This window comes from Aethalodelphis obliquidens, unplaced genomic scaffold, assembly GCF_003676395.1.
Source record: "Aethalodelphis obliquidens isolate GAN/ISIS:26980383/991018 unplaced genomic scaffold, ASM367639v1 scaffold4, whole genome shotgun sequence".
Taxonomy (NCBI): domain Eukaryota; kingdom Metazoa; phylum Chordata; class Mammalia; order Artiodactyla; family Delphinidae; genus Aethalodelphis; species Aethalodelphis obliquidens.
The window spans coordinates 19,446,210-19,469,148 of NW_020837948.1; the positions used below are offsets into that span (position 1 = coordinate 19,446,210).

At 43.8% G+C, this 22,939-nt stretch overlaps 1 protein-coding gene across 4 annotated transcripts in view; it reads right to left on the reverse strand.

Annotated features, from left to right (window-relative positions):
* Positions 1-22,939, reverse strand: part of TNFAIP8 (TNF alpha induced protein 8) — a 122,650-nt gene that overhangs the window by 30,475 nt on the left and 69,236 nt on the right. Inside the window, exon 1 of one of the 4 annotated variants that reach the window (XM_027099598.1) lies at positions 7,471-7,755. The exons of 2 other annotated variants lie outside the window; for them this stretch is intronic. In XM_027099598.1, the coding sequence (XP_026955399.1) occupies positions 7,471-7,543 (73 nt within the window). In that variant the 5' untranslated portion in view covers positions 7,544-7,755. Of the gene's footprint in view, positions 1-7,415; positions 7,437-7,470; positions 7,756-22,939 lie in introns of those variants that run through there. One more of the 4 variants, XM_027099609.1, reaches the window with a different exon arrangement.

The following is a 22,939-nucleotide window of genomic DNA, read 5'->3' on the forward strand; positions in this document are numbered from 1 at the left end:
CAAGGCTAATGACTATATAAAAGGAAACAATCACATCGAAGTCCAGTGTTTTAGAGCACAGGCTGCACCTTCTACATTATAAATGACATCAAGGTCAGCTGCACCAAGTGCTGTGCATTTTGTCACAGCCAAACTACTGCTTCACCTCTGAACTCATCATTCCCTGTGCAGAGCAAGGGCTAGGGAAGGGAGGGGAAAGGGGAGATCGCCGGTACGGTAATGCTTAGCAATGAACATGATTATCTGAAACAGGGAGGACACCAACTGGTGCGGGCAGCTTAAACGATACCACTGAGCTTTCTGATTATAGAAGGGGATATTAATAAATCACCACCATGGAACTGAACTTTTCTGTGATCAATACTTTGACAGGTATTGGTCCCCTTCTTTGCAGTGGAAGTCTCTACTTTTTGTCTCCTTGAAGATTTAAAATTCCTGGGAGGTGGGGTAATGCTGACCATGAGATCCCGGCAAGGTTCTGCAAGGCACATGGGCTGGGGGTGGGGCAAAGCTCAGGCATACCTTGTCCTGGCACTTGACCGATCTCAGTCACTTGACTGGTGCTCTGATTGATCCATTCCTGAAAACCCACCAGGAACTGGGACCCCAGCTCTGGCAGTCTCTAGCGAGATGGACTCAAAGCAACCTGGAGCTCAGAGAAACCACTGCAGAAGCACTGAGGAATAGGTTAGGCACCTGTTAAATGATACTAAAGCTGAGGAGGGCTACAATTGAGAGTGCAAATGCCTGTGCACATGCCCAACAAATTAACATATTATCAGGAGGCATGACGAATTAAGTGAGTAGAACACAACTGTGCTAAGAATCACTCACATGTGTATATAGTCCTTGCAGATTTTAAAGAAACTTGAAATTCGGTGGATGCTACAAAGTCACCCCGTTGTAATAACTTAACACACACGTAATTGAACCTTGCTTCACATCAGTGACCTGGGGAATCCAAGCTCTCCGTTCTCAAGCTGGCCACTGGCTCAGAAAGTGAGGTCCCTCTCTTGTCCCACAGGTACTCTGGTCCCTCTTGCTGCAGTAGGCTCCAGGTACCTCCCACCCAGTCCTGCTGGGTTCCTAGATCTCCTGCATCAGGGGTAGAAGGATGTACTCAAGCCTGGGCTCTTCTCTTTCTCCTCTAAGACATCTGGTCTCTCCACTCCTGTCTTCTCAAAAATGGGGTACAAGTGGACACAGGACCACAGAGAGCATCCTGCTGAGTGCCAAGATTACTTGAGGATGGGGGAGAGCAGCTTTTGGACATTCCTGGAAGTACCACATCACGGTTGAAAGCCCAGCGTCTATGGATAGTCGACTTCCATTCAAATCTTGATTCTACCTTTTCTAGTTTTGTGGTTTCAGGCATGGTTTTTAACCTCTTTGAACCTCAGTTTTCTTAATTGCTATGTGGAACTCAAACAAAGGGTTATTAAACAAGTGTTAAATGAGATAATATACATAAACAGATGCTTAGCACTGTGCCTGGCACATGGAAGCACTCAGTACATTTTAGTTTCAAAATGGTTTCTTCAGTCTTCAAGGCAATTTGAGATGTTCATAAGCCACCTTAGGTCCCAACCCCAGTGATCAAAGACACATGCTTGTTTTGCCTCTGCCATTAAAAGTACTTCAGTGGAGGGCTTCCCTGGTGACGCAGTGGTTGAGAGTCCGCCTGCTGATGCAGGGGACACGGGTTCGTGCCCTGGTCTGGGAGGATCCCACATGCCACAGAGCGGCTGGGCCCGTGAGCCATGGCCACTGAGCCTGCGTGTCCAGAGCCTGTGCTCCGCAATGGGAGAGGTCACAACAGTGGCCCGTGTACAGCAAAAAAAAAAAAAAAAAAAGTACTTTAGTGGAGACTCTAAGAAATACTAAATAGATTTGTCCTCTAGTTTTGGAAGGCACTATTCCTGTAAAAGTGAGGCTAGACAACTTCTCAGCATTGCTCTAAAAAGTTTCATCATATCATGTAATCTCATTTTAAATTGATTAATTTGACAATGCTTTATTAGGCCCTACTATATAAGAGAGACCCTAGGTCAAGCAAAAACAAAACAAAACATGCACACATGTTGCATTCCAAAAAAACTTATAACGAAGTGGAGGCAAAGGAAAAGAAAATTAATAGCCATAATACATGAAAACATGGTACTACTGAGGGAAATACAGGGTATTATGGGAATGCCATGAAAGATCACCTACTCCTAACTGGGTCTACTAGGTAAGTGAGACATTACCCGCTTGAGGAGGGGCAAGAGAATGATCCCCAAAAAAGAAACGACATTTGTTGAGGGAACAAGGAAGTAAATAAACAGGGCAACACCAGGGTTGGATGAACCAGTCCAGTGGTGTTGTAGATGTCTGTTGCTGTTTTGGTGATCCATGTCAGAAGTCCCTTTCTATTTCTGAAGAAACGCTCATTTTGCAAGTGATTGGAGGAGTCACACCCCTACCTCTCACTCCCAAAGCTGGAACCAGAAGTCCCCTCTCCCACAGGCAGCAAGGGGCAAGGACACAATCTAGCACTGACAAATCAGCTGGCTTATTTCTGAGATTTTTAAATGTCGAGGACGACCAAATATTCAATCACATCTGGAGTCCCATCAGTGATAGAACTGAAAAATATACAGGAGGCCAAGGCCACGGTGAGGTCCTAATCAGGAGATGCTTAGCTGCATTTCCTGATGCATTTTTCAGAGGCTAATTCTTTTTGTGGATCTGTGAGCTATCCAATATACTTTCAATACCTTCTTCAGCTCATAATAGCAGGAATCAACTTCCATCCCTTTCAACCAAGAACCCTGATGACAGAACTAGTTATTGTAATCAGGAGGGTACAAACGCTGAGGGCTTGAACCAAGGCAGGGGCCAGGAAGATGAAGAGAAGGAGATGCGTTCTTCAACAGGTAATGAGGAGGATGAAGTGCCAGGTGGAAGCTGAAGATAAAGGAGAGCGTAGGGTCAAGGACAACTTGCAGATTTGTAGTTTGGAAGCCAAAAAGAGTGCAGTGATATTCAGTGATGACACAAAAGGAGGATCAGATTTGTGAAGAGTAGGAAATGATGGGCTCAGTGTAGACCTGTTGAATGGGATACCTATTTGACATTCACTAAAGCATGGTGTTTACCTGGACTCACAGACATAGAAAACAAACTTATGGTTACCAAAGGGGAAAGTGGGTGGGAGGGTTAAATTAGAAGCTTGGGATGAACTACTATATATAAAATAGATAACCAACAAGGTCCTATTGTATAGCACAGGGAGCTATATTCAATACCTTATAATAAACTATAATGGGAAAGAATGTGAAATATATATGCATACTGAATCACTTTGCTGTACACCAGAGACTAACACAACATTGTAAACCAACTATACTTCAATTAAAAAAAAAAAAGCATGGTGTTTACCAGGCAGCTGGCTGTACAGATGGCTCTTAGAAAAGCCCAGGCTGGAGGTCTAGGAGATTAGAAAGAAACAGCTAGAAAAAGGAAGGGAAATCAGGAGAGTGTAGAGGCATAAGGAAGGAGTTTAGGACTGCAGGGACACTGGTCTTCTAGTGTCAAATGCTGCAAAAAAAGGTCAAGATCAGGATGAAAATATGAATGCTGGGTCACTGGTCACCCAGCACCTCGGAAATCACTGGTGATTTGGGCAACTTCAGTGGAGTAGTGGAGAAAAAGACAGATTTCAGTGGATGACGGATGACAAAGAGTGAGAAAGTAGGAACCATGCAAAAGGTTAAAAAAAAAAAAGAAAAAGAAAAGCAGGTTCATTTTAAAGGAGAAATAAGTGCCTAAAATTAACAAAGTATTGAGGATTACCTTTAAAAAATGAAGATCATTCATTTATTTTATAAATACTGAATGATCACCTCTCACTGTATAGGTCTTGGAGACATAGTGGGGGGAATAAAACAGACAGGGTCTTGCCCTCAAGAGCTTGTGGTCTAGAGAAAGATGCTAAACAACGTGGTGAGTACCAGTGAGGAAAAGATTAGGTGTCCTGAGAGTCGGCAGTAAGGGGATCTTAATTTTTTTTTTTTTTTTTTTTTTTTTTGCGATACGCGGGCCTCTCACTGTTGTGGCCTCTCCCATTGCGGAGCACTGGCTCCGGACGCGCAGGCTCAGCGGCCATGGCTCACGGGCCCAGCCGCTCCGCGGCACGTGGGATCTTCCCGGACCGGGGCACGAACCCGTGTCCCTTGTATCGGCAGGCGAACTCTCAACCACTGCGCCACCAGGGAAGTCCGGGGATCTTAATTTAAGATGCAGGTTCAGAAAGAGCCTCTCCAAAGACCTGACCAGGAAAAGAGGGTCAGGTGGGGAAAAGGATTTCGGAAAGAAAGACCATCAAGTGCCAACACCCCAAAGTAGGGAGCTTGAGCCCATCTATACACAGAAGGGAAGGAGCCAGGAAAGACATGGGGCCAACTGATGCAGTTAGGAGCCCATGGTGGAAGGAGTGGCCTCCGCAGCAGGAACCACGCCTGTTCCACAGACACCGGGAGGGTGGGTGTGGGTGAAGGTGAGTCTGTCAGTTTGGAAGCAGGAAGTTGGGAGGGGGTTGTCTAATGGCTACTGTTTTCTTTGTGAAATAGCAGGCCTGGTGAGGCATGAGAGAGGTGGTGGCAGGAAGTGCTATTATGGGCAAGAGAGGAGGGGACCTGGGCTCACTCACAGCTCAACCCTCCCAAAGCAACCCCTCCTTAATAATGGCTTCCTTGCTTTCTGGTACCAAAGCTTCAATAACCAGGACAGAGGAGCCCCAGATTCCTTGATGCCTGGCACTAGAAAGAGCTTCTGAGATCTTAACTGCCATTCATTTTCCCTACTTTATAATTAAGTAATTTACTCAACAGGAATCAATTAAATACCAAAAATATGGCCATCAACCCATCTCCTCAGGAAGCCTCCATCCACTGGAAACTGTTGATATCCTTCTTTCAATGGCCTTCCCCAATTTAATAAAGTAGGCTTCTTCCTTCCTTTCTCTTGCTTTCCTATTCATATTATGTCTGGATATCTTAAACTCATTCAGCTTTTAATAAAGTGAGGTCTGGGTTTTTTTTCTCTGTTTAATACTCAAGCACAATCACCTATTCATTTGTAAGGCAAAATTAAATCAATTCTTTAGGAGGTGGCTATTGACCGAGGATGGAGGTTCAGCACTCCTGGCACAGAGTCAAGTACGTCCTAAGCTATGATGGCTTAACAATATCCCCAGTCATTTGCTTCTACATTCACTCACATACACAAATATGTTGGCCTCCAAGGATTTCTGAATCCAACTTGATATTTTTTTCAGATTCAACCCCAAACAAAGTATACTAGTCTCAAATGTGGTTCAGAATAATGACTTAAAAGTATCTCTCATTACAGCAAATCAGGCATGAAGCATCCAATGGCAGTTTTCTTGTAATGCAGACATTGTGAAGAGTTTGTGGTGATCTCATACTAAAAGGGACACATTAAGTCCACAAGGAGAAAAAAAAGCTAAGGAGAGGGGACAGGATTAGTAAGGATAGAGAATAAAGATAACTGGAGCTATTTAAACAGCATTGTTCCTTTCTGAGTGGTGGTAGCTAAATGGAGGGTTCTAGATCACAGCCAACAACCAGTCTTGCCAGAACTGCCAGGGACACACACACACACACACACACACACACACAACACACATACATACACAGACACTCATCCTTTATTTCCAGGCAGAAGCTACCATGATTCCATTTGTTAATGAAGTATTTATTCAATCTCCCTCAAGAGTTATTCCATATCCTACCCTAACTGCCATCAATTTAAAACTCTAGCACCTCATATTATTTTAAAAGAAACATTCTGAGCTTTCTGTAAAAAGCAGAGGCAGGATAATTTGCTACAGATCTGTAGAATGTAAATGATGGCAAGTGGAGGGATAAGGTAAGGTGGGGTGCACATTACAAGACCTCTTCACACTCCAGTTTTCAGGCTTGCAATGGGTGAACTAGGAAGGAGAGAAGAATGTGGGTGCTGTTAGAAGAATGTATCATATGCTTTGGGATACTGTTTTACACTTTCTCCCCACTCCCTTTTTTTCAAAAGAAAAAAACACGCCTGGGAGAAAAATACCAATGTAAGTGCTGCTCATAATTCATAGAAAAGTTCACCACTGGATTCGCTCAGCCCGTTTCCTATTTGCCTCCGACTACTTGTGACTTATGTAAATTGCTGTCTAAAAGACAGAACGGAAAAGCCTCCATCAGGACAGACTCCGCGGCAGCAAGGAAACATTAACCCCCCAAACTCCACATCAAGCTGAAAAACAATGCTCCTGGCTGTCATTTTTCATTCACACCAGCCCCATATTTCTATTAAACAAGCCTGTTTTTATTGACTGCTTCCTTCACACAGCATAATAAAGTAGACGTCAGCCCACACAGACTACATCTTGAAACTCAGGGCTTTACTCTGGGGATGGGACTCAGTAAAAGAAGAGGACAAGTTTCAAAGGCTCTCCCTGACTGGTATCTACCAAATGGGGAAACGATGGGGCTCCTTTCTGTTCCTCACGCTCCCAGAGCTGCAGTGATTGACTTGAAATTTACCAGTTTCCCAAGAGGCCACTTGAAAAGAAAAGAAATTTCACAATCTTGAACAGTCCCCCAACTATCCCTACTCCTACCTCAACTTACAAGAGGACTGTTGTATACATAAAGTTTCAGGAAACAAAGCATACAAACACTCACACACAAATAAACTCCCCGAACTAACAGCAGCGTATAATTGTGTTTTGGTTGGAGCTTTTCCAGCCCTGTCACCCGCTCTCTGTTAGGAGTAAATGAAACCCTCTGCTTTGGCAAAGTTGGAAACGGACAAACTCTCCTCAGTTTCAAGCTGCACAAGGCCTCCCTCATCTCTCAGCCCCCTTAAAGCCTCCAACAAAATAAATTCACTGCTGAACAGCCAACAAGAAAATTAAAACAAAAAGCTAACCTATTCCCCAAATAAAGATCTTTCACTTCTCCCCCCGCCCCCACGCAGCTTCCCCTTTTAGCCGGAAACACACCACGTTTCCAATTTCTGAACCCCTTTTTCAAGAGACCCTTGACTCTTAAGGCTCTTCCAGGGGATCCGGCTTTCGGCTGCCCTGATGCAGGCAGGCAGCGCTCTTCCAAGTACATTTTGCGTTCTTGGAGTCAATACTGGGGCTGTTTCGTTTCCAGAGAAATCTAGAAAGCAGCTTTTAGTGGGCTGGCTGAGCTAGGTCCGACTCTTCCTCCCCTCCCCTTTGAACGGCCGCGGGGTGAGAAAGGTCCAGGATTCGGCACATTCGGCTCTAACTGAGCAGCGAATGCGCAGGGAGAGCGGACAAAGTACCCATCGCGCACTTTTAAACTCCCATCTGCTCCCCTACTCCGCCCTACTTCCACATTCCTCCGCAGAATCTGGCGGGGGCCCCCAGCAAAATCAAACTCGTACCTTCCTTCGATTCTTCTGCTTCGGAGTGCATGGTGTCAGGGTAAGCGGTAGCAGAAGCGACTGCCGCTGACATGGACGAGCTGCAAATTTGCTCGGCAGCCCAAACCCGCACACGACGGAAAATAAAAGGAAGGAAAGCCACTAAAATCAAAACCTCTTCGGGGCGGGAGGGCTGGTTCTGGTGCAGGGATTTTCAGGGGGAAAGTTCTGCAAGAGTGACGAATCGCGTCTCAGCTGGGCGGCGGGAGTCCGCCCCCGGGGCGCGCGCCCCAGCCCGTCGCCGGCGACCTGGCGGCTGGTGGCCGGGCGCACGCAGGTGGGGCTGACTTTGTGGAGGGGCCGGGCAGAGGGGTGCTGGCCGCCAGGACCCCGGACGGGCCATGCCTGGTAAGTCAATGTGCAGGGAAGAAAAAAGACCCATCTCGGCGCGCGCTGCTGTTTTACATAAGGCATAAACGCATACGCAGTCCAAAGAATGCTTCTCCATCTTTAGGTTACATTTTTCGACGCCCATTTAACTTTCTGTGTCTTGGGGCTTTATACGCCCAAAATGAAGGATTTTAAAGCTGCTCGGTTTTACCCGTTATTTTTGTAGGAAAGTAACGTGGATATTGATCCATGTGCCTGGAAGGTACCTGCTTCACAAGCCCAAGAGGGGGGCCTTTATCAGAAAGTGGGGTGTAACCTCCACCCCTTACCTTTGCGCAGGAAAAGTAGACAAGGCGGCTTTCTCATTCCGTATAACCCGGGCGAGCACTCCTACTCAAACCCCAACCCGGGAGAACTAACTCCTCTGCAGTTACGCAAGGGCCATCCCCCAGACAGAGGGGGCGATTCCCTCCCCGCGCTAATAGCAACTACCAGGGATAAATTCCTTCCAAAAAGCCGAAAGAGGAGGCGTGGGTGGGGAGGTAGTCAGGCCTTTGAAATGCTGATAGAATAAAGAGGCTGGAGAGCCTGGAGGACAGATCTCAATTCTGCCCCCTGGTCGGGTCCACAAGCTCCTACAACCGGCTGAGAGGAAGACGTCTTAGCTTTGTGAAACCTTAATTTTTCCTTCGGAGAATGGGAGACCAGAGCTGCCACCGACATACCTGTCTTAATGAGGTATTTTGCAGAGCATTAGTTTTATTACCAATCTAAGGCAACAGGCCCTCAAATAACATCCCTGAAAGATCCAATAGGAAACTGTGAGAAAAGTTACATTCTTTTAATAAATATATTTTCCAGCTGCTTTCTTTTTCTTCATTTCCCTTTTTTTTTTTAAATATGGGCAAAAAACAAGAAGAGAGGCCCTATAGTAAATTTAATGAAAAGAATATACAACAGATGTAAAGAATCTGAATTAAGATTTAGTTCTGCCATTTATTATTTGTATGACCTTGAGCAAATTATTTTAACTTCTCTGGGCCTCCCCTTCCTCATCTGGAAAATGAGGATTAATCAATTTTATTTACTTCACAAATTTATGTTTGGTATTGAAGAAGGTAATATAAGCAAAAAGTGATATGAAAACCATAAAATCCTACACAGATTATTACAAACTACCACCACTATTAAAAGTAAATTTTTGTAAAAGATATTCTTGGGTTTTATTTCAGTATTGGGTTTGAACAGAAAAGAAGTGTTTATGCTGTTCACAAGCAGTGAAGGCTATTATAAATATTAATATAAGACCTAGATATTAAATCAGTTCCTACTGCTGAGTGATTCTAACATGCTTAAGACACCAAGAAGAATTTTATCTCAATTCTACTAAAAGGGCAGGATGATGAGAGGAAGACATAGCCAGTCAGAAAGGAGAAAAGAGGAGAAACATCTGGAAAATATCAGTATTGTGGAGCCTCCCGGAAACTGACCTCACCACCAAAAGGGTAACAGGCTGCACCCTTCCAAAAATCGCAGTTAAATGCGAGGTCCCCCCTGCCACACATCCTGAGCTGCTAGGATGCATACCTTCACTCTGTAACTTCAGACTTACGGAGGAGATATGAAGGTCATTCTGAACCCAAAGAAAAGCTCCCTTACCGGTCAGAAGCGACCTTTCCTGTCTCATCCAAGGAATCATTCTGGAAGCCTCCCCACCTCACCCCACAAGAGCCATCTGTCCTTGCCCTCCCCATGGCAGCCCAGACTTCCACAGATGTCAGCCAGGAGCCCTGCAGGATCTCACCAGGGCTGTGAACTACATAAAGATAGTTCCCATTCATCTATAATTGGAGTAAGATGCAACACCTTTTCAAGGTGATGATTACGCAGATTCACGCAACCCAAAGTCCGGGCCCCATCAGCCACAGGAAGGACTCACTTTTACCTTCTTCCTTCAGAAAGTGCCCCCATAAGAATGATTTACGAAATGTCCTCCTGCAAGTCCAATTACGTACAAACCACATAAGGTGTGTTAAAGTACACATCCTAATGTCCGACTTGTTTTACGCTGGGTTCACAAAAAGGCCTTCAGCTCCACTCAGCGTAGCAGAGGAGAACAACTGCTGAATGAGCAGTTCAAGCGCTGCTGTGTCAGCCTCCTAATTCAATTTAGAGCCGTTTTAGCAGCTAGGTTGATCTTTGAACTTTCGCTGGGATCCTCAGGAAACCTGGCAAAAAACTTTTGTATTTAAATGCAGTCCAGAAGTCACCTTGGGGAACAATGTCCTGATATAGCTCAAGTGCAAGGCATGCTCAGTCTATTTTAAAAGATTGTATCACAGCCTCTCTCCATCTTGTCCTACCCTCCCCCCCACCCCACTCCCCAAAAACCACTCTTCTTTAGGATCCAAAATTCCAGATATTCTAGGACCTCTCCATAAGAAAGTGTCCATGTCCTTCTCAGAAGTTCTACAGAAGTGTGTTTCACTGTTTGTAAGCATTTATTTCTTTGTTTTGTGGTTAACTGTAAATTTATCTAAATCTCCTTAACCGCCTAAAAGAAGAAACCAGCTGACTGTGTTAGTAAAATAAGGTATTAGTTCAGTGTCCGCCTCTAATTAGCTCTTTCCAACTTCTTTTTTTTTTTTTTTTTTTTTTTGCGGTACGCGGGCCTCTCACTGCTGTGGCCTCCCCCGTTGCGGAGCACAGGCTCCGGACGCGCAGGCTCAGCGGCCATGGCTCACGGGCACATCCGCTCCACGGCATGTGGGATCTTCCCGGACCGGGGCACGAACCCCTGTCCCCTGCATCGGCAGGCGGATTCTCAACCACTGCGCCACCAGGGAAGCCCCCAACTTCTTATTTCACTCCTCTGAACTACAACTGTATAATATATGACACAAGGATGTTGGTTAAAATGGTGTATATATTTTGTATGTGTTCTATGAAATCATCAAAAAAACTACCCAAGGGTTTCTATGTTTATTTTTTCCACAACACTCTCTGTATACTAGCCTAAAAATAGTATCTATTCAATAAATATTCACTGAATAAGAAAAAAAAGATATTGTGTGGATAAGGATGTGCCTCAGTCACCTGTACAACTTGAAGCTACACTGCCCCCCTCCCACCAAAGAATGGTGACAAAGGGCAGCTGATTCTCTGGGGTTTCCCTGGTTGTCTACAGCAACAGACAGATACTAGGTCGGTCACTTCGTCTTGATTTTGCTCTGTTTTAAAAAGGAGATTACTTTTTAGCCCTAGTAAATATGCTCCAGTACATCATAATGATTTGTTGTCTGGTGTAAGTGCAACCTGTTCACTTCTGTATGTTTAAGAAACACTCCACCACCTCTTAGTGTGGCTTGGAATACGCTCTGAAGTCACAACAACAATCTCTTACAGACCACCTGATACAAAATAGCAACTAAGTTAGCAGCACTTCTCATTTAATACCAAACTGCTTTTAAATACTATGTTGAACTTCTACCCATGTCCAACAGTGGCTCTCCCACCTTCTGTATCAAGACGGGAGAGTTACAGTGCTGGCTAAGATTCTGTTTTTCGTTTGTTTGGTTTTTTTTCATTCAGTCAGTCATTATCGAATATTTACATGTGTCACATGTAAAAGGGCTCTGCTCACATGGAGCTTACTGGCATAATTTTGGTAATTTTGACCAGAGACTTAAAGAGTTCAACCTTCCAAGTGATCTTGGCTCTAAGAAAGGTTTATTAACACCACCTCTCAACTGAACTTTATACAGAACAGCAGAAACATCTCCTCTTAAATTATACCTCAATAAAGCTGTTGGGAAAATGCCTGGGCTTTGGACCTTTTGCTTACAGTGGCCCAGATGTCTGCTAAGAACAGGGGAGGGCAGCAAGTGTTCAGATTTACACAGAAGAGAAGCCAGCAGAATTGGGAAGAGAAGGTACAGTTCATTCAGGAGGTACCACATACTCTGCTCCCATTCAAGAATGTTGTAAGTTCTCTGCAGTGAAAAAGACTAAGCATCTCTGTCAATTTGTTATAGACTTAATGGCTTCTAGGTCATAAGAATACCATGCTGCAGAAATGGTCATTCCATCAATATTTTTATTTCTACCCTGCTGACAAGAGGATGAATCTGTATAAACAACATTTTAGGTCAGGGGGAAAAAAAAGAGTTGTTTACTTGGTATAAAAAGTAGCTTTCTGGGCTTCCCTGGTGGCGCAGTGGTTGAGAGTCCGCCTGCCCAAGCAGGGGATGCGGGTTCGAGCCCCGGTCCGGGAGGATCCCGCATGCTGCGGAGCGGCTGGGCCCGTAGGCCATGACCGCTGGGCCTGCGCTTCTGGAGCCTGTGCTCCGCGACGGGAGGGGCTACAGCAGTGAGAGGCCCGCATACCGCAAAAAAAAAAAAAAAAAGTGTTTTTCTTCTATTTGACTTTGAGGCTTTCCTCGCCTTTTCTTCTGTTATTTATGTCTACACCCTTGAGAGTCTTTAAAGGCTTTCATGATCTATGTATAAAGTTGGCTTTCAATCCCTCTCCTCACAGAAGGATCTGTGTTCTTGGTCTCACCTGGTTAGGGCTGCAGGCTTTGCATCCTTCTTCTCCTCCCCAGACATTCTCTTGTATTTAACCTTCCAAAAGAGGGGTGGGGCTAAATGGGTGTCTCGCCAGAGCCCCTGCCTGGCCCAGGTGATCTCATTCTTCTTCCTTAAGAAAGTTTTATTTACCAAAAGTGGAGAAAGGGCCCTGCAAATGACAGTGGAGGTTCCTTACACACCTTCTCAGGAGGCCAAGCCCTGAGCCTCAAGTGGCCTCCTGCTTATGCACTGCTGGTACTGGGATGAGGTGGAGGAGACTGGGAGGCAGGGACAGAACTGCTGTGAATCAAGGAAGAAGGCTGAGGATAAGTGTGGAGACGGAGGATGGGGAAAGCTGCCTCCCAGGGCCCTGCCTGGGAGTCTGAAGCTTGTTCTGGGTAAACCCTCTCCTCATTCTTCCCTACGGCATTTTCAGTGTATCCTCCAGGCTCACTAATGCTCTGGGTGTGAGCGGTTAATTCTGAGGGAATGGGAAGAAGTGCTGACATCTGAAGTGAGCGCACACAGGGAGACAACAATACATCTGGGAGACACTTGTTTCCTAGACTATCAGTGTTTGCTTTTATTTCCTAGACTATCAGTGTTTGCTTTTATTTCTCTCCTAAGAAATCTTCCTTGCTAAAAACTTTTAGCAGATGATGAAACACACACACACACACACACACACACACACACACACTCAAAATCAGGTCCGAAAATACTATCTGAAGAATTTATGTCTTTGGGTCTTTCTTTTGTAATACTTAGCTACGATGCCTTGCATTTATATATGTTTTATTCAGACTTCTCAGTTAGTTCCCTTGGGTCACTATACTCATTTTACAGATATGTCATTAAAGAAAGGGAGGTTATAAAATTTGCTCAAGGTCACAAAACTAAGTAATAATGTTTTTGAGACTACAGTAAATGCAAACCAGGCCTCCTGTTTCCTATACCCAGACTTTCTCACTCTATTAAACTACTCACGTAAAATTCAAGTCCTTTATTTTGCAGAAGAATAATTCAAAGATTGCTATACTGGAAGATTCTCAGAAAGTTTGAGCTGGTCATGATTCTAGGATGGAATGCTCAGATCACTCTGTTCAAATGCTTAGATCACAGCCTCAAATCAAAGCTATTCCATTCCTGATATTCAATGCTTTAAATAAACCATAAGCTTAACAGCGCCTATTTATTCAGCCAGAGGAAACTACAGGTCTTTTTGTCTTGTTTTGTTTTTGTGGTACGCGGGCCTCTCACTGTTGTGGCCTCTCCCGTTGCGGAGCACAGGCTCCGGACGCACAGGCTCAGAGGCCATGGCTCACAGGGCCCAGCCGCTCCGCGGCATGTGGGATCCTCCCGGACCGGGGCACGAACCCGTGTCCCCTGCATCGGCAGGCGGACTCTCAACCACTGCGCCACCAGGGAAGCTCTTTTTTTCTTTTTTAAAGTAAAAGTTCGCTCAGGACCCTGACTAAACCTCCTTGGATGTGAGGCTGCCAGGAGCAGAGAAGAGAACACCAGACTCAATGTGGGAGAACTGGGCCTAATTACCACAAACTCAGTAAGCACTGCCTCATTTACATTAGGACTTTATTTTTCTATTCATTCTTCTATCACTTTTCTTCTAAAACTCGGCAAGCCATTTAAGCTCTCTGAGCTTCTGTTTGCACATCTGTAAAATGGGGATAATGCCACTTATTTCACAAGGTAGCAACGATAAAAATATGAGTCAAGAATGTGATGAAGCACTGAAAATTATGAAGTCCCCCTCATCCCTGTTGCAAATACTTTCATGAATAAGGCCAGATTATTTTAGGTTGTGGAGCATCTATTTGGAAGCCCTAGATGCTGGCCCTACAGAAGTTCCAGATAGGTGTGGCAATTTAATGTGTGTGGTCCAGCGATGGAAAGTGAAAATAAAAGGGCCGAACCTCACTGTGCCCAGGTTAATGGGGTCAACACGGGATAACCTGAGAGGGGCTACAGAAGGGATTCGCCAGGAAGAAAAGGGGCAGGGCTGAGACTGGACCCAGAAGGCCGTGCCACACCTGACCTATGCATCCCTGGCTTATCTTCAGAAAAGGAGCAGGAGGAAAACGTGATCAGTGATCATAGTCACAGAAACTCAGGCTTGGAATTGACCTTAGAGGTCATTTACTCTAATCCTCTACCTGGCTGTGAAGCACTCTCCTAGACACGTCACAGGCAGCAAGCATTCATCCAGAATCTCCTTGATTACTTCTATTAACAGAGACTCACTCCTTTAACAGGGTCCCACTTCCTCTCTAATCATTAGAAAGTTCCTCCTTATAATGAACTGAAATTCAAGTTTAAGGGCAGTACCATTCAAACTACTTCCACTCTAACCACTACCTTTACTGCTTACTGCAAGGAAATAATTTTATGAGGAGATAAACAAAGATTTTTTTAACTGAATTTTCTCTTTCAACAGCCTACTGGAGACCCCCTCGTATTGGCTGGTAATTGCAGTAGAATGCAATGTGAGACAGTTATGCAACTTTCCAGGGCTGGCCACACATCTGCTATTGATTATCATGAAGTATTCAGAAGCAAGCAGCTTTGCTTGAGGCGGCAGCAGTGACAACCTCTTTCTCTTCCGTGTGTTCACTCTAAGGGGGTAGAAAAGGATGCCAAGACAGGTTGGGTAGTGTCCCTACTTGATCACATCTGAGCAGTTAAGATCTTTATCGGGGTTTCTGACCAAATTTTGAAATCCATAAGAAAACGGAAGTAGTGCTCATATGTGGAATTTGGACCATAGACTCCTGGTCTGAGATCTGTTTGAAAGTCTAATCCATTCCAAGTTATCATATTTGGATTTTAACATTGAGTTTCTGACATGGGTAGATTCTCTATTAAGTTAATATTCGTGCCAACTCGTCACTGTTTAAGAGACAGAAAACGCTGGGAGGTGAAGCTACAGGGCTAGACAGGCTTACCAGGTGAAAGTAGCCAAGGCTGAAACTCAGCAGACAAACTCAGCAGGTGATAAAAATGTGAACCAAAGCAGAACTTATCCAAACAGGGTTTCAGGAGGAAGAGGGAGGTTGTTTTGCAGGTAGCACTGAAAGGCATGGATCAGAAGTTTTTCCTTTTGAATAGGTCAGATTACAAAACTTAAGTTATTCAGCTTCTCCTTAAAGAGCTATAGAAATATGTAACAGTTATGATTCACAAAATTGTAAACATCACCAAAATGAATGTATTTTCTGGGAAAGTGGTGACGTGAACAGTATACCTGCCTACCTACCTAAAAAAGGTCTTATTAAGTCCATTCCTTTCCTCATAGAAACAGAAGAAAGCTACAAATCACTAACTTTTTAAATTTGAAAACTATTTCAGTAGAATTTTTACTACTGAATTCAGCAAAGCCCCATCGCATGCCATTCAACTTTCTCAAATTCAATTATGTACCATCCGCCCAAAACAGACAGAAAGAGAGAGAAAAATAATAACCTAAATGGTGCATCAGCCACCATGAAATGATTTTATGCTGAAGAGTAAGCATGAGATGGAGCTGGGGCTTTGCTGGTCCCTCTCTGACCCTTGTCTCTGCATTGCGTCTCACACTGGGGGCATCTCAGACACTGATGGTGAATGTCGTGGTTAAGGCTATGCATGTTTTTTTTAATGTCAAAGTACCTCTAAAGACAAGGCAACTATCCAATCTAGTCCGAAAGAAACAGGAACTTGTTCCAATGCTGGAGGAAACACTTACAATAAGTCCTATACTTACTGGAAGATGGTATGTTATTCTCCAATCTGGTAACTTCCTAAAAGATTTTCAGAAACAATATTGACCCTATACAATTTTTACGTTACACCTGACTCTTCTGTACTCTTAACCAAATCGGTACCTTAGATTCTCGTATGTTAGAATGATGTGGTCAGAGTTGGTGAAAGAGACTCACAATTTGAGCCCTGAGATCCTCAAATTGTGTGCCATGGTGCCTGACAGCACTACAGCAAACTCGAGGGGGTGTTGCAGGATATTTTAAATTTTTGAGGAAGACATAGCATTATTCAACATCTCTCAGACACTGCGTGAACTAGTAGTTCAAGCCAGTTCACAGTGTAACATTAGACTGTTACATTTCTTTGGATGAGAGCATTACTTTGCAAAGCTGGGTTGTAGGCAGTTGCTGTACTAAAAAGCAAATATTATGTGAAAAGTAACGTGAAACAGGAAATTAGGATAGTGGAATACAATCTGATTTCAAGGTTTTAAGAAGTTGTGAGGTGGCCAGTGATCAATTTATTGCCTCACAGCTCCAGTTCACCCTCTGCAAAAATAAAGATGGAACTTTACATATTTTTTCTCTTGCCAGCTGGTTCTACCCTAAGCTTTGTCAGTGGAGTGCCATGGAGAGACATTACAGGAAGAGGAACTTTTGGTTCCTGGTTCTGGTGTGCTCTCGCTGCAAGCTGCCACAAGCATACATGGCTTCTCCAGCCCCCAGTTCCTGCAATGCAGGTACCTTCTTCAGCAACTGGCCCCTGCTGTACATGGTGGTCAGCACCAACCAGCCTCCAGCAGCTTCTGCTGGCGTCCCCCTTAGGTGGTTTTATAGCAGAGCCCCTCCAGTGGGAAACCTCCCCATGAACAGATTTCCTCGGCATCCTAGAGGATGGATTTCCAGCAAGTTCTACCAGCACAGCGCTACTGTGACTTCTCTGCCATCCAAGGTGCCAAGGCTAGCCATCCTCTCCCCAACAAGGTCCACAGTAGAAGAGAGAGCAAGTTTGGGTTTGGTGCCTTGTTTCAAACCCAGGGGAAGAGGCTGCTCTTTATATTTGTTATTCCTCTGTTCTTCAGAATTCTCTTTACTTCCTAACAGCCAACCCTCATCAAAATGAATATTTCTTTAAAAAATTGTTTTCTTTCTTACTACTGTTTTCAATTGTGGTGAGATGCACATCACATAAAATGCACCATCTTAGACGTTTTTAAGTGTACAGCTCAGTAGTATTAAGCACACCTACATTGTTGTGCAAGCCTCACCACCATCCACCTCCAGAACTCTTTTCATCTTGCAAAACTGAAACTGTATACTCATTAACACTAACTCTCCATTCTTCCCTCCCCTCAGCCCCTGGCAACCACCATCCTACACTCTCTCTCTGAATTTGACTACTCTAGGTACTTCATGTACGTGCAATTACTCAGTATTTGTCTTTTTTGTGACTGGTTTATTTCACTTAGTTAACGACCTCAAGGTTCATCCATGTTGGAGCATGTATCAGAATTTCCTTCCTTTTTAAAGCTGAATGATATTCCACTGTGTGTATATGCCACATTTTGTTTCTTCCCTTCCTCCATCAATGGACATTTGGGTTGCCTCTACATTTTGGCTATCATGAATAGTGCTGCTATAAACATAGGTATACAAATACATGTTCAAGTCCCTGTTTTCAACTCTTTTGGGTATATACCCAGAAGTGGAATTGCTAGGTCAAATGGTAATTCTACTTTTAAGTTTTTAGGAGCCGCCATACTGTTTGCTAGAGAATATTTCTTTATATTAAACTTTCCTGTTCAAATTATCATGTGCTTTATCTCCTGATTGGATCCTGACTGAAACATGCAAGGCCCAACAGATGCACCCATTCCATTAGTAAGTAACTGGTGAAGAATGAAATAAAAACATTACTTTTTAACCTTTCGATTTATGTGTATTATTTTTTCACATGGCTACAAAGTTAATAGTACATAACTACTTATTAAGTTATTGGGACCTAAGCACTTCATAACTGAAACTGCTAGGTACTTCTTGTATCCTAGAAATAATATGAAAAAATTACTGAGACACTAAGGGTTCCATGAGTAAAGATGTTGGGAACCTTTGCTCCGGCCTATATGTTTCCAGCTGCCCGTGGGACAAGTCTGCTTGGAAGGTTCCTTAGGCTCACCTTGGAGGGACACTCACCTAGGGAGTATCCTTATACTTGAAGGCACAGATAGATCCCTCCCCCACCCCCAGCATCTTGGTTTTCTTCATAATATTAAATTCGTTCTTACTCGGGCAATGATGGCTGGAAACTTATGATTATCATTGACTCAGGCTGCTTTGTGTCCCCTTATTTCTAATCTAAGTCTCACAGTCAAAATGTTTCCCAAATAGGCCTTTTTCCCCTCCGTTCCCACAGCTGTTAGTCTAACTATCATCGCTAGCTGGTATTATCTAACAGATTCAAGCTGATTTCCCTTAAATGAGACCATGGGTTGAAAATTCAAATGCCCACTGAGGCTAGAAATACAATGATTCGTACCTGCCACAGTCGCTGCACACACGAAAGCAGCTGAGCTAAGCAGGCTATGGGCCAGGTGCCCAGGATGCCAGCTGGAACAACCACCTCTCTCTCCCAAAGAAAGCGCTGGCAATGCAAGTGAGTGTAAATGACGCTACTAGTGGCAAAATCATGACTGCTCCCCACTCCATACACAAGTACACATGAATGATTTGAAAAGCAAGTAATCATTCAGAAACTTTGACAATTCTTTCCATTAACTGGAAATTACTGGAAACAAACCTTATGACACATCTTGTGCAGCCGCACTGTTGGAACAGGCTGCAGTCTATTTTTTCTGCTGTTACGCTCTTTTTTTTTTTTTTTTTAACCCCAAAGCCTAGTTCAGGTCTCAACTCCTCCATAAAGCCTACTGAAGCCCACAGTGAACTTAACTTCCACTGTGAACTTCTAACACACTTAAAGCTGATACTCTGGATGTTAGCTGTCTTCTGAGGCAGATTTGTAAGCTATTTGGAACATAAGATTATATCTTGTGGGTTTTTTTTTCTCCTTTCTAGAGAGTAGAACACACTGGATACTGTGAAGGCACTATATAACTAATAAAACAATCATTCAATCATTTCATAATATTGAATTATGACAACATGTAAGAATAAGCCTAATTTCTCCTTACCCCAAAAGTATGTTACAAGGAACTGTGTACATAAATATCTGTTATCTTCAAAGACAGAAAACAAGAAAATTTGCATTGCATCTGGAGAACTGAGGCTGGTAATCTACAACAATCCAAAACTCTATCGGATAAAAAGCCAAGAAGAAAATAATTCTGACAGCTGCAAACCTTCTGTTTTACAACATGCACAGAATGGAGGCATTTCCTCTTAACATCCTCATAAACAGAGTGCTGAGCAAATGCAAACAGCCCCAGTAGAAGACCCTGGAGTCTAGGCTTCAACTAATGGATTGTGCTTATCTTTATAGAGGCAACCTCGCCAGCCCCCTAGCAAACCCACCACAGTTGTCCTAGGAGCCATGAATAAGATGGATTGAACAAAATTTCATTTCAGTTGATGGAATTTCCAGGGCCAGCAAGGTACCAGCAGAAGCTGCCCACTTTAAAAGAGCAGCGGCCTCACCTTCCTCAGAGTGGGAATGCTGTTTCCTTTAAATTAAGAACTAACATCCAGCACTGGGCCACCTGAATAATATATACTAATAAATCCCAGAGGAGAATTCCAGACACCTCTTTTGCTCAAGGCATGACCTCCTCTGAGGTGATAAACATTCTATTAAGCAAGTCTCTTAGGAGCAAGTTTTCCCTCAGAGGCTGTTTGCACTTACAACATGCTCTGTTTTCTGAGGCCAATTTGGGATCCACTGTTGCACAACATGTAATTAATTTTGCCATCTGTTTTCTTAACGGATGGAATTAACCTGTGAATGTAGAAAGGCAGCACTTTGGTTGTCCCAAACATCCTGTTATCTGGACCAGAGGAAGGAAAAAGTATCCCACTTGGCCATAGCCCCAAATTCTGAACCAGCAACCCAGTTTAGTACCAAACAACTTATGTGTTTCAATTAAGCTATGTCTTAATATCATCAGCAATAAGTATAATTTATCAAACACCTACTATGTGCTAGGTATTATGCCCCACACATTACAGAACGTATCTCCACTCTTACGATATCTCAGCAAGGTGGTATTTTCTAGCTCTTGCAGTGCTTCTGTACACATCACCACTGATCCTCATGATAATCCTGTAAGGAAGGAATCTTGGGTATTACTGGCTCCATCTGCTTCTGAAGACGATACAGATCCTCAGAGAAATAAGTGACTGGCCCAAGGTCACTTAGCTAGGACTGAATGTGAACTGAGACTGGAATGCGGGTCCCTCTGACCTCATTCCATGCTACTTTCCTATACCTTAGGATGTGTCTGAATAAGCAGAGCACAGATCATTTTAATTCAAGGCAAATGCGCCATATGCTCCAAAAGAAGAGGAATATAGTGCAGTAAGAGAGGTCAGACAGCAAAGCCAACCCAGAGGCTCTGAGCCTGGCTGACTCGGAGGAAGAGGGAGCCAGACATGAATAGAAAAGGGCAAGTCCAGAGGAGGAACAGATGTGGCAGGGGGAATGTGGTTCCACTCACACATCTGAGTCTGAGTCAGAGCAGGACAACCAGTGTGGGGATGTGTTCTTCTACCAGACCAATTTCCCAGACAGCCAGGGCCCTTCAGGGAGTCCTGCTGTTTCTACAGGCCTCACAGCCTTTGATGAAAATATTTCTACAACACATTGCATAGGATATCTCCTCTTCACTAAACAAAGGCTGTGGAACATACTTTATTTTTTTCCTACAAAATAGACTACTGTTGTTAATTACACTATTCTCTAATATATATATGGACCTACATTTTTCACTAAGCCTTGCCTAATAAATATATCCTTTTTTTTTTTTTTCGCGGGCCTCTCACTGTTGTGGCCTCTCCCGTTGCAGAGCACAGGCTCCCGACGCGCAGGCTCAGCGGCCATGGCTCACGGGCCCAGCCGCTCCGCGGCATGTGGGATCTTCCCGGACTGGGGCACGAACCCGTGTCCCCTGCATCGGCAGGCGGACTCTCAACCACTGCGCCATCAGGGAAGCCCAAATGTGTCCTTTTTCATTGTCTTTACACCCGGTCAACAATTCCTACCCAATCTCAAGAGACAAGAAGCAGCATGTGATCAACATTTCACATTCTTTTTAACTGCTCTATAAAGCCTGTCCTAATACATAGATCTACAGACAGATGTAACTCTCTTAATACAGGAGAGTAATGTTTCACAGGTGAGAGGAGGGACATTGGGTTCTAAAATCAGTAAAATGAAATTGCAAATGGTTAAAATTATCTTGAAAATTTCTTAAATGGCCTGCAAAGCATAGTACCATCTACACAGTTCTGTATCTACACAATACTTATCAATTCCTCTCTTAGGCTATGTTTCTCTACAGTTGCCAGTCAGACGTTAAGTTCTTCCTCCATAATGATGATAAAATCATCACCACCAACTTGCCTGTTCTCCTGAACAACATGTTTCCCATTCTGTTGGTGGTCAGAACCCTTAAAACTCATATGTTCCATTGGTTTCATCCATAGGTGACCCTGACTTGTTCAACATAAGCAATGCAGAGGGCTTCTGCTTGGTCATGAGTGGCTGAATGGGAATGGTCAGGATTTCCCGACACCTGTCTTCTTCTTCAGAGTCAGATGTCACTTCTTATTGACAGTATCTAACAACCGCTCTACATCTTCTAATTGGAGGTCCAAGGGACTTAGGGAGAACCAAAGGTTGATGGAAGAAGTCAGGGGTTCATCATCTGTTCTAGACAAAGCTGAAGACGTCACTGTTCAGATGTCATCTTCATTTATGTAGTTCTTCATTCTACAAATATTTATTGAGCATCCACCGTGTACAGGTATAAGGCAAATGGTGTAGATAAAACAACCATGGTACCTGCTCTCACAAAGCCCGCAGTACAGTGGGGGAGGGTGAAGAACACTAATTAAAATACAGTATGATTAAGTGCAATAGCACAAAAGTAGGGGGTGTTATGAAGACTCAAAGGACAAGTACCTAAATCGGACCTGGGGGAGGGAGTCATCAAGGAAGGCTTCCTGAAAAAAGTGATGCCTAAGCTAAAACTTGAGAGTCAAGGAATTAGCCAAGGAAGGGGAGATGGGAGAGAAAAGAAGGAAGAATTGTTTCAGGTAGAGTTAACAGCACGTTTAACAGTCAACAGGTGAAAGAATAACTGAAAGGAAGATTAAAGAAAAAGCCAATGGATATGAAAATCAACTGGCCACTGGGGATCTTTGAGAAAGACGATAGAGTAACAGAACTAGAGATAAAAGCCGAATTGCAAGGGGTTGCAGAATAAACTGGTGTTTAAGGTAGTAGAAAAAGGACTGGTGGACTATTCACTTATGGAATCTCACTGAGAAGAGTAAGTTGGAAGAGTACTCTGAGGAGAAAGCAGTGTCAAGAGAACACAACTTTAGCACAGCTTGAATTGAATGACTTTGCTGAAGGAATATTTAAATTCACAAAGCTCTCCCACTGGCCAATACCAGACACAGGGAAGCTGGTGCCATCAATCTCTTACAAAAACACATTTGCAATAATTTGCATGGACTCTCACACAAGTTTAAATTATATTAAAAAAAAAAGTGAAGTCGAACCCCCTTCTCCAAGCTCAGTGGCTGGTGCTAGC